Below are 13,419 nucleotides of genomic sequence, written 5' to 3'. Positions count from 1 at the left end.
TGCAAAATATTTTTTTACGAAAGTAAAATGCTTGATGTGATATGAACTCAAATAAATGTTTTTGGTTTTAAATAAAAGTACTCATTAAGAATAATAAAGCGCCATTTTGACAAAAAATCGGAATTTTATAAAATTCCATGATAGTGTATAGTGGTATGTCGAAAGTAAAAAAATTTTAATGAAATGTAATCTATAAATAATGAAATTTTAATCGTAGAACGTGAAAAATCTTTGATAACTTCGAATTATACAACACTATAAGTTTACAAAATATACGTAAAATAGTTATGTACTGAAGATTTTATTTGATATTTAATAAGAAATTTGAATGATACATTGATATTGAACATAAATTATTTTATTGATTTTAGTAACTTTATAATACACTTCTCTATTGCTTAAATAACTAAATAAAAAGTGATAAGTAAATATTTCAATTTTTTTTTTTGTTTTTGCTTTATTTGTTGTTTTTGTTTTTTGTTTTTTCATAGGGAATACTGTCATTGCATCTATCTCTACATAAAAAAAATAAAGGTTATTCGATTAAATCATAAAATAAAGTTCAAGCGATATAAAATTATATTCAATAGTAATGGAATAAAATAATAAAACACAATTTTTTAAGAATACTTTTTGAGAATAAAGATGTATTATAAAGTTTAGAATGTAAGAGTCATTTATAATGTGACGAGTCGCAAATGTAACGTTAATCCTGAATTGTAATTTTAAATAAAAACTCATCCTTATAATGCCATTATATTATCAAATATTTGAAGCTTATCATTATAATATATGTAATACTAGGCGTTGGCTTGAATCTAAATATCTCCTTTTCTACATAATCAAACCTCGTGTAAAAGCGATACATTATATGTTTACGTCGCGAAAATAAATTGAATGTACACAGTCTTTTGGTGTACACATATAATGAACGAGGGAGGTTGGGATGCTTTTTACTAAATTGCCGTCGATACATAAATATGAAGGCTTTTATTGCGTCGCTGATGTCACTTTTTGTGTTATACCTCGCGACAACAGTGGTTGATTTACTTTTTTGTCAAACGGAAAATCTATGAGCGCTATATCGCTGGAAAATTATAAATCCAACTCATTTACAAAACTTAATATAATCGTTAAGTCAGTTAGTTATCTAGCAAAGCTCGTAGATGCTGCTAGATTTGTGATTTGTTGATGATTTGAAAAGTTTCAAGCCTCGTTAAATTCATCGTCCAAATTATTTAATTGACAAAAATAAAACAGACGCAAGCTGTTATTACTTCAATTGTCAAGTAATTTGAAATGCTCCAACGAATAAGTTACTAATGTCACTATCGTGCAAATGATCAATTATCATTTGTCTTTTATCAATTATAATGCCATTCAACCAGCTTGATCGATAATTGTTGTTGATAATCCAAATATTGATTAATTAATCCAATCGAAGAAAATTAATGCGCAAATCCGACGACACCATAAGTAGTCGCATAATGTAGAATCGGATAAATAAATGAAGCATTATTGTTTCAAATAAAGAAGCTGAGCGTTTGATTTAATACGCATCAACGCAATTGATGTATTCATAATTATTAACACTTTTTATAGAGCGAACGATATCGAAATTATAAACCTCTTTTATTATAATGGTAAAATAATGTATTGAGTACGTATAAAAAGTAGACACGACCTTTCACAACGAATTTTTGTTTTTGTTTTTGTTTTTCTTTCTTTTTTACGTCCATAGCATTGAGCTACCCATGACAGAAATAATATTCGTAAACTCGAAGAGCACAAAGCAATGTAACTGTCTGGCAAACGTGAGGTTGGCTCAATGTAAATGGAAGATATTGATTTGTCAAATAGGAAATAAATCTCTTTTTCCACAGAAGTGGATTGGATTCAGTAAGACCGAAGCTAATATACGTACGTAACCCCCATCCCCCGTCCCCGCATCGTGACTGCAAGTACAATAACAGTTGCAAGGAAGTCACGCAAATCTCCGTATCCCATTGAGTTCGACTCACGAGTAACTCCGACTCTTCTTATGGCTCGTGTGTATCAATTATTAGCGGTTTTGAAAATCCTGTTTACCGATAAAGCAAAGTGACGGGTACACAGTAGGATAAGTAAATGCGCGGAGGGTAAGCGAACGAAGGACGAAAGTTGAATCGCTCGAGTACTTGTCCCACGTGATGCCTGAGACTCAAATTGCTGTCGTGCAGAAATGGGCCAACCTCGAGTCCTTCCATTTCCCGGAGACTTCCCGTCGAGTCGGCAGTGCTCTTGCCCAACGCTAATGTATTTTTTTAATCAATTACCATGGCCATTGGCTCGGCAAATGTGTGCGCGCCGCGCAAGCGCAAATAACTGTACGTGCGACCGCGAAGCCGCGCATATCCTGGGAACTTACTCTCCTCGCTCGCTCCTGCCACTCTACAAGTGAGCTCACATCCAGCGCGAGATATGCGCATATAATATAGAAGCGAGTATCACGTAAATAAAATATTACATAAGAGTCATAGATCCGGAAAAAGGGCGGATAAAGAAATTGGAACGTCTGTCTTTATCTTAGTACGACTCTCCGCCTTCCCCAGAAGACTGGATCACGTACCAGACACACTGGGATCATTTCTAACGGTGTATCTTCTACTGTCTTCGCATCTGCCTCTCACTCTCTCTCTCTCTCTCTCTCTCTTGCCTCAATCCCACCCCCTGACCTCTATGTTTTACATCTCATTTTTCTTCATCTGACTTTGTCTTTTCCACTCATCCGTGCGTTTGCTCTGCGAATTTTCCTCTTTCAACTGCTGTCGCAGTCTACAACAGTCTTTTCTCCGATCTTGGCTAAAATTTACAAATTATTTACGTCGTTGCGTGCTCCGACTCCAATCGTTTTTTTTTTTTTTTTTTTTTTTTTTTTTTTTTTTTACTCTTTCTTGCGAGACTTCGGCTTGCTCCTTCAGTTTATATTCTTAAAGGTTTGTCACGCGTGCCAAAGTCACCGGTAATATTACCAAACTGCATGTTTTCCTATGTACATGAAATAAATAATTTCATTACGTAAGGACAGAATTTCGTACTATGTCAGGCTGTATTGGAAGCACGTTGTAAATTAAAAAAGTACAATGTTCCGTTTATAACAATTTATTATTTTGCGATTGTTATGTAATTAACGATAATTTGCCTCTAACCTTGTATTAGGATATTTTATATGCAAATATCTAACAACGTAGAGATTAGCTGGAATTTGATAAATTTCAACCTCCGGCATTATAATGCTTTATAATTATTATACTCAACAATTGACGTTAATTGAAATAAATGCTTGATTAATGCAAAACTACATTTATTTACTCGTTATTTAAAACTTTCTATTGGAAATACAATTTAAACTAAATATTCATGCATTCCGCAGAAAATACTTGAAATAAATTGTAAGAATGTTTTTCAAATCTTTTATAAAAAGCTTTCTAAAATTACGCTGGAACATCGTAAAATTTCCATTTTATTTTACAAAATTGAGTTTTATTTAAAACAATTATTATATTATATTGGTAATTACGCTTGATCTCAACTTTCTATTTATTTTAGCTATCAACTATTTTCGAATTAATACTCAAATATTATTCTTTTAAATGCCCAACCTGAAATTATACTTTTCAGAAAATTACAAACAAGGAATGCTTTACTTAGGAATGTAATGTAAATTACATCTAAAGCATCATAATATAATGTATAATGGAATAATTGAATTATCTCGAACAAATAAAATTACACAGAGTTAATTTTAAAATGCAAAAAATTTTATATATATAGTATTGTAAATTATGTAAAATAGCAAATTCTCAGAACAACTGATGTAATGTTAAGAATATCCTTTTCACGCCAAAAATCTCTCTCTCTCTCTCTCCCTCTCTCTCTCTCTCCCTCTCTCTCCCTCTCTCTCTCTCCCTCTTTCTCTCTGTTTGTTTAGCTCGCTTATTCTCCATTCTGCCCCCTCCATACTTTCCACCACCGCCATCATACCGCCGTTCCTATTAATCTTCTGTAACTAATCGCCTTTACTGCCCTTTCTGAATAGTCCATAGAAACGGAAAAGGCACAATTTTTCAATCTTCGACGACTATTGACCGTCACACAAGTGCATATGAGCTTTTACCTTCCTACACTTATTTGGCGGTTAAAGTGCGCAACGAAATAGTAAAGGAGCCAGGGCTAGAAAGCGAGAGGCCTTTTGACTTGTCCAGACACGACTCGGAAATACAAATATAGTGAGAGTGCCGAGCGGAATGAGAATGAGAGAAACGCGCGCGCGCGCAGGGAATAAAGTAAGGAGTGGTGGAGGCACGAAAAGAATAAGGATAAAGAAAAAAGGAATAAATAAAGAATAGATAGGTAGAGACAGGGAGAAAGAGAGAGAGAGAGAGAGAGAGAGAGTGGAGGCAGGAGAGTAAACGAGATAGAGAGGTAAAAGGAAGAAATGGTCTTCTTGTCTTTCGCGGTAATAAAAAAATAAACGAAGGGACTCGTACAGCGATGGTAAAGAACAAAAGGATTTCATCTAAAAATAAATGATAAAAAGAGATGGGAGTGGGCAGAGAGAGAGAGAGAGAGAGAGAGAGAGAACGGAGGTGATGGTGAATTGTCTAACGAGCGATAAAGAGAAGAAAGCGAGGAGTGGTTTTCTAGCGAAGAAAAAGCGAGTAGAAAGAGGAAGGAAGTGGCGACTGTACCGACATTTTGAATAAGTGGCTCTACGGGGGCGGTTCTTTCGCCTCTTTTTCTTATCTTTATCTCGCATATCTATTCTTTGCTTCTTCCTTCTCTTTCCTCTTTATAATAAAAACCTATATTCTGTTTTGATTTTTATGAATTTTCATCATTGCTTTTATTCATTTCTACTTCAACGCATTCGCATATTTATGAGGACATTATTTATATACGTGTGCACGTACGTCTGCGGGCGTGTGTAACTTCACTATTCAAATTATCATCCGTACTTATTTATAGCAGTATGATAGTATTTTCAGTCCCATCATCGCATTAACTATTGAAACATTTTAAATTACAATAATAATCGTTTATGACACTTACATTATATTCTAAGTCTGAGAGGCAGATTTAATAGTTTTAAAGTATCCAAAATATTTAAACATAAATTCTTACTTTCGAAAGCAAAATTGAGGAAGATATTATTCTCTAAAATAATTTAAGACGTTACGTATTGTAGAAATCCAGTAAGTATATTTATTTATTTAAAATGAACATTGTAATGAAAATTTCGATTATATGAGAATGTTTTTTTTTTTTTTTCATTCCTCTTAAAATATCAAATTTAAAGATTCCTTTGAAAAGCAAATTATATTATTAGGATTTATATTATATATATATATATATATATATATATATATATATATAAACAAATTTTACATCCCTGTTTGTGAGCATAAAACGAATGATATAATGTTCATCAAGAGTATCATATTATGCAATATTATTAAACTTTAATATGAAAATTAAAAATCTATTATATGTATAAATTACGCAATATCCTCAACATACAAAGTTTTAAGCTTCTTAAATATCAGTGGTCAATATAAAGTGCTTTATCCATGACTAAAATTACTTTCAATTATAATAAAAAATATAACGAAGCTACTAAGAAGATAATAATAAGATTATTTGTAATTTGCGTTTAACTTAAAATACAATTAATAATGGCAGCGCCCCATCCTCGTGAAAAACGATAACCAAAACTTTATCAGAGAACTTATATTCTTACGCTCGTTTTTTAAAAAGTTTTTTTAAAAGCTTAGTAGTGGCCCCTAAAGTTCACTACCATCGGCCGAAGAACTAACCCGTCCAACCAAGTATCATTGCAAAAGCGATACTTCCGGGCAGGAACTGCTTGATTAGAGTTAATTACCAACGAGTACCATTGCGTCGGATTGAAGCAAATGAGCAAAGAGGCAGCGGTAAATAACGAACTGCGTCAATTTGTGTGTTTCAGAACGGCAACTACGTGAGCGAGAACGACAACGACGGCCTCGGCCTCTGCCCCTACGACCCGCAGCACAACAGCACAGCCGTTTTCGCTGGTAAGTTTCCTCGGTCCACTATTCTTTCGTCATTTTTTTATCCACCTATCCCCTCTCCTCGATCCCTCTCATTCTTCCATGATCGAGTTCTTTATGGTTACGTGTGTCGTGTCGAATTAACGACCGGGTCGTGTAATGTAAGCGATTTCGAAGAGGAGCCCCTACCCTATTCGCCCTCGCAATTCTTTTGAGCCTCTTTTACGACCTCATGCGGGACCCCAAATCGACTACGAATCTGATCCGTAAACGTGAAATTCCCTTTATATGCTCGACATACCAATGTAGCTGTAATCCGACAGGTAGTACTTTGTTTTCAGCCTGGCGCTGTCAACACTCTCGTTTTTTTTTTTTTGTTTTTTTTTTTTTTTTTTTTTTTTTTTTTTTTTTTTTTTTTTTAGTTTTTTTTTTGTTTTTTGTTTTTTTTTTATTTTTATTTATATTTATTTTTACATTTCGGTCAAGAACAGCGATGAAAGTATTGCGATGTTTTAGTAGGCCGTCGAGGAGGATTGTACATTGAAGAATCGGTAACTTGACGGTGTAAGGGCGTAATGGGTGTAATGCGTCACGCGATGTCTCGAGAGTTATTAAAGATTTCCACCTGCGATGTGTGTACGCAGGCACATTCGGTTCGTTCGGCCAAATCGGAGATATGACAACAATCGTCTTGCAGGATGATAAAATTATAATCTATTCCTTATAAATTATGCGCTTATGCGTGTATCAAATCGGCAATTATTATAATATTATATATAATATAAATATTATAATCAATGATAATTCATTCGTTATCATCCCCCTTCACTTTTTGTTTTAAACACACTTTTATGAATACGAGCTTAATTAACACTGCCTCGCTATATAAAGGATACTCGAAATAATTGCGCATATAGCGTCAGATATTTTTTTCAGTTGGCAGAGAGAAGAATTCTTTCATAGCATTTCTACGCAAAAATACAGCGTATAATTAAGTTGATTTTGCACATGCAAGGACTTTAAATGTGTAAATAAATATTGGTAGAAAGAATTGATAATAAAAAGTGTGTATTAAAGAGAAATTAAATAAAAATAATATCATTTAAAAGATATTTTAAAGATATTGTTCAGTTATCAATGAAATCATTGTCTATGATAACTCTTTATACGTATAAGACCGACATGCCTTTGTGCTGCGCGGACCTCTTAATTCACCTACTTTTTAAATGAAATTGTTCACGTGATAACGTTGTTTCTCAAATACGTTGTGTTTGCATGAGCTTTAAGTTCAAAATTTACTAGAAATTTCCAAGAAAACGCGTGACACGTTGCACGTACGTTTATATGTTTGTTTGTTTATTTATTGTTATTGTCTTTTTTGGTTATCAATATGAATGTCCTACCCGACTTGTGCGTAAAATTGCACAAAATTGAAAAGTAATTGTAAATTGCGAAGAGAAAGAGAGGAAAATTGCTTTAAGAATTAAAATTCTATGTAAAGAAAGATAACGACATCGACAACGACAAAAGCTTCGTTGTTATAAGCATAATCATTGTTCTCGCATAATCGTCGAACGATTTAGTCGAGTTTACAATTGGCAATTAAAGCGCAAGAGGATGGAAAATAGAATGATATAAAGCAAGTGCAAGGAACCGGAATCCTTTCCAATAGGCAAATGCAATTGAACGCATTGTATTGATTTTGGAAGAGTATTCGTAAAGAAAATACGCGCTACGGAAATACGAAATTAAAGATCCCAGCCATAACGGCGAAATGCTGGGAAGCCAATGGTAATAGAAGGCGTGCGATAAATTAAATGTCGAGCGTCCGTTTATTTGAATATCCAAAGCACATAAATATATCAGTTAGGAGCGATTGGGAGGCGCTCCAATCGATCGTTAAATAGTTAAATACAACGTGTTTCCAACGGATTTCCGCGGTCTGGTCCGCGCCTATGAAAAGCGCATTTATCGAGCCGAGGAATTAAGAGATAAGCCCGTGTGGTCTCAGTGGTGCATCTGCAGCTCCGTTCTTGTAGTTGTGTTGGTGCTGCATTACGTGGCTCGATACACGAGCGAGGAGGCTCTTTCACTCTTCACCTGCGGAATTGCCGGGCTTTTGTTTATTTTCATGAAATAGCAGAGCCGTAAAAGTGTGTCGCTCGCTAACTCAAAATTGAGCGAAAAATTCTACTGCAAAATAAATCGAACGACATATCATTTTATGCAATGATGCACCTTCATGCAAATTTATTGCTATTTCAAACTGGATGTTTTACAAGCTATATATATATATATATATATATATATATATATATATATATATATATATATAGAAATTTATGATTTTAATATGTTACGTAAATATGTTTGCTTTACATATTTTACGTTGAAATTTCGTTAAATGCAGCTATTTTTGCTTTTATATGTCAGTTTCACATATCAGCTTAACTTATATAATAGAACTGGATTTTAGAATAGAATTATCATATTTCGCTAACTGTAATTTATCATAATACACTTGGACAATAATTTGCATTCTTTCAAATATTATTCTGTCACTATATTTATCCTTTAAGCCATAATAATAATCAATTAGATAAAATTTTAATTCTATGTTATTTTACAATTTTTATACACTGGAAATCATCGGCTTATTTATTTTCTATTCGAATGAAGTGCATATTTATTAATAAGAGGCCTTATTACAAAAACTTTAAAGGGCTATTGAAATTTCAAGTAATTGATATTCGTAATGTAACGTATTATCTTTAACTGCGAAATCCTATTAGTATTTAATAGTTAAAATATTTTCTATTCAAGAGATCAGAAGTATGAACAAAAACTTGTCATTCGCGTAGACTCGTATTAATTGAAATTGAAGCATCGATGATATGATAATTGTCACATTTTTCTTACGTGTTATGTATTTTTGTTTGTTTGTTTGTTTCTTCTTTTAAGGTTTTTATTATTTCGAATATCGGAATATATCGTGTGAAAGTAAAAAAAAAAAAACAATCTTACGAATTAGAAAATAAACTATGCACTGGTGATCTTCAGATGCTGTTAAAACTTGGCCATCTACTTTTTTTTTCACCGCTACTAGTACATTCTTTGATGCTCTACTGTATTGAATTACACGTACAACGGAGAAATTCTGTGCATTAAAATTAATTAATATTATTTACACTGATTAAGATTATCTTAGATAAATTGCGATAGATTATGTATTAAATATATTAAAATGCCATTTATAATATTATACTGAACGAACATTAAATTAATGTATTGATAATTTCAGAGTGAAAAATGAAAGAAAAAAAAAAGATAAATAACGTACACTCGATAAAATCAATTCAATATAAAAATACGTTCTTTTATAAAAAATTTTTTTAAAGATCTATACAAACCATTCCATTTAGGAAATGTTTTTTTAATTTGTAAATAAAATTTCAATGAATTAAATTTAAAAGTATAATTATAAAAACATTTTGTAAAATAATATTATATGAAATATTTTTAATTTCATGATTGCATAAATAAAGAATGTAATCATTTGTAAATTGTGTGTTTGTAAATTCTTACAGTATATAATAAAATTAAAGTCAAATTTATTAACATTCTATTATTTATAAGTATTTTATAATACAAAATGAATAGTTATTAAGTATGAGACTTTAAGAGAATATAAAAATAATAAATCCGTTTAACATTAGGCGAGTAATTATTTTCAAGAAAAATACTTCGACGCCGAGTTTATATACTTCTTAGGCATATATTAGGCAACGATATTCCAACAATTGTTATCTTAATACAGATAATATTGATTAAAAACACATATCATCTCTATAAGTTTGTGTCGATGTAATCGTTAAAAATATGACCGCTATTTAATATTTTTCATATTTTTTGTTTGTATGTTAAGCACATAAGAGGGATCCATAGGAAAGTGTCCATCATTGACAAATGGTTTATTACATTCGCGAATTTTTCAATAGTCCCCAAGGATATTTTTTGACGTAGACCAACTCATTCGCCTGACACGTATACAATTCCTTTCCATTTTCATTTTCATCCTATATATATATTGAAATATTTTTGCATTTTGCTTTTCTACCATAAATATTATATTAAATGTCAAAAGTCTAAAAATTTAATATGTAAAAGAAATTAGTTTTTAAACTTATATTTCTTCATATGTGGGGTAAAACTAATATATTATACTGTGGACTATGAATAACTCGCAAAAATTTCACAATTCATAATTAAAAGTGAATTTATAACAATGGCCAAATGTTTCATTGGACAGATAATTCATGTGGATTCTATATAATTTGCACTTTAACTTTTCAGCAACACACCAACAACAACATTTAAAAATAATTCTTATTCTTTTATTAGATAAACTTTATTTATGAAAGATAATCCTTTTTAAACACTTATTAATGAAAAAATCAATATCAATTACATTTAATTTTTAAAATGCTACAGAGTAATGATATATATATATACTCAATATAAAATAGTGATCTTTTCTTTTTAAATTTAGATAATAAATTAATCGTTAAAAAATTATGTAATAATAAAATTTTTAAAAGTAAATTTTCATAAATATTCAATATACTTCATAGCGTAAACTAACTATACTAATGATAATAATAATATTATTGTTATTATTATTATTATTATTATTATTATGAGTAGTAGTAGTAGCAGTAGCAGTAGCAGTAGCAGTAGCAGTAGTAGTAGTAGTAGTAGTAGTAGTAGTAGTAGTAGTAGTAGTAGTAGTAGTAGTAGTAGTAGTAGTAGTAGTAGTAGTAGTAGTAGTAGTAGTAGTAGTAGTAGTAGTAGTAGTAGTAGTAGTAGTAGTAGTAGTAGTAGTAGTAGTAGTAGTAGTAGTAGTAGTAGTAGTAGTAGTAGTAGTAGTAGTAGTAGTAGTAGTAGTAGTAGTAGTAGTATAATTAATAGTAATAATATAAATAAAAATATGATATTCCATCATTAAACACCCCTGTCATTAGACATAATTGAACGTATCTCTATTCTTTTGTTACCGTTGGTTTAAAAAATAAATGTACAATTGTTAGCTTTTGATATGAAAAGCCAATGAAAACATCCAGTTGGAGTTGATATGCTTTTAAAACTTTTAAATTTCTAAATATACTGTTTAATTATCTTATACAAGGAAAAAATTATGTTTCATATTATAATTTCTAATATCTTTAAACTGTTTATTATTTTTAAAATATATTGAAAAATCCATATGATTCAATTTATTTATCATTTTTAAATTTTATCTACAAATATACCCAAAAATAGAAATTATTTATTGATTAATTTTGCACAAATATATCTATTTAAAAGTCTATTAATAAATAAAAGTTTAATAAAAACGGAGATTAGTGGACTAAAATACAGATTCGTATATTTTTATATTAATTATGTGATTGGCTTCTTGCAACATTGAAAATATTGTAAATAAATATAAAAAATAAATAAAAAATTTAAACTCGAAATACTTTATATTGGTAATAACAATTATTTAAAATAACTTCGTAATAGTCACATATAAGTTAATAATTCACTATTAATAATAGAAACTTTTAAGAAATTATAATGTTTCATATGCAATTGAATAAATTGAATAACATTTTATATGTAAATTTATATTGATTTGAATGCCAAAAATGAGTATGTTATTATCAATAAATAACAATGTTTTGATATTTGAAATTTGTTGCGATATAGATGTTTTGATATAGAAATTAGCCACATAATCCTTCTACCGAATATTTCCTTTTTCAATACAATTAAATTCTAATATACTGAATTTTCAAATAATATTTCCCTTTACTCCTTAATGATGAAAAGTAATATTTCGAGAAACATATTTTTATCTTTGGGTTTCAAAATTCATACGGGAATTAGACAGACTAAATGTTAGAAAGAAAATAAATTTTATTTTTACATGCCTACATAATTTATATTGTTTAATTCTTAAATACCTCTTCATGGCAGTATAAACATTTTTAATGAATATAAAAATATATATTGTTTCAAAGTAACGAAATTGCATTTAAGTATACTTTTTTTCACACAATATATACATCAGCAACGAATAGTCGACAATATTAAGGATTTATTCTTTCATGCATTCTTTTATAACATTGATATAAACAAAAACAAACGAACAAATAAAAGGAAGAAACGAACGAATAAATATAATATGCTAAAGTCCCTTTTATTTACGCTACACTCGCATATTCGTATAATAAAAGATTTATATTCATTCAATAATTACGTCACTCAACAAACTGCTTTCAACTAATTAATGAAGAAAAAAAAATCTCAGCCTTAAATATATATCGAACATTAAATTTTAATAAATTATAAATTTAATAAATAATATGAAAAAAATTGAATTTGCAATGGATTATAAGTCTTTTTAATCAACGATATTCTCTCAAAAATAATATAAAACCGAAAAATGTGTAGCGCCTCGCTATAGCTTCCTCGACATTTTTAAAGTGTTTGACCAGTCGTTTATTAAAATTCAAAAGCACTATGATTTCACACATAAAAAGCTCTTGGATAATTTACTCACAAATTACCATCATTATACCCTTTAACGTCGTCCAGACCGCCAAAGTCAGCTTTTCACAATCGCGTTATACGTCTCGTCGTTACGCAAATAATACTTTGCTAATTATCGTCACACTCGATCCTTCGTCACAACTTTTTCCTCCTCCAAGATTTTTCCCCGTCGGTGGAAGCGCGCCAAAGCTCCGAGCGGAGCGCAATATTTCCTGCTACCCACGGAAGGCGCATCCGAGGACACACCGCAAGGACTACTCGCTACCGGAAATAACGCGTCACGTGGCGCGCGTCCAAAAAGCACGAGCGATCCATAACGGACGCCTTTGCGGATCGACGGTAGGCGCCGCGACGCACCTGCCGCTACGATATAACGACACCCGCCCGAGTACAAATCTGGCTTGTCCCCCACCCACCTTCCCCCTATTACCCTTACCGACTGCCCGACTGCCCACTACCCACCGCAACTTGCGCCGCTGCTACTTTTCCTTGGTCGACGACGAGCCATTGCGGAAGAAGGTCAAGCGATAACGACCCTCGGGGTCAATGGCCGGTGGACACACGGCGGTCTCCGCGATTCTCGCAATACCGTTGATGCACGCGTATTCGGGAAAAATATGGTTCGATGACATCGACTGCCAGGAGATTGCCAGGACGATCGTGGCCTGGTGCGACCCCGTTAGCGCCAACGGCATACGTCGACACCTCCATCGTGGCCCTGGCGCACACTTACTCATTCCCGACGCCCCAGGCC

At 31.7% G+C, this 13,419-nt stretch overlaps 1 protein-coding gene across 1 annotated transcript in view; it reads left to right on the top strand.

Annotated features, from left to right (window-relative positions):
• The window catches only part of LOC105361816 (semaphorin-1A), a 269,541-nt gene that overhangs the window by 222,509 nt on the left and 33,613 nt on the right, over nucleotides 1-13,419 (top strand). The window contains 1 exon segment of the mRNA XM_011499098.1: nucleotides 6,008-6,095. Within this exon segment, the coding sequence (XP_011497400.1) occupies nucleotides 6,008-6,095 (88 nt within the window).

This window comes from Ceratosolen solmsi, unplaced genomic scaffold, assembly GCF_000503995.2.
Source record: "Ceratosolen solmsi marchali unplaced genomic scaffold, CerSol_1.0 scaffold2, whole genome shotgun sequence".
In the NCBI taxonomy this organism is placed as follows: Eukaryota; Metazoa; Arthropoda; class Insecta; order Hymenoptera; family Agaonidae; genus Ceratosolen; species Ceratosolen solmsi.
This window is presented reverse-complemented; position numbering and strand designations above follow the sequence as displayed.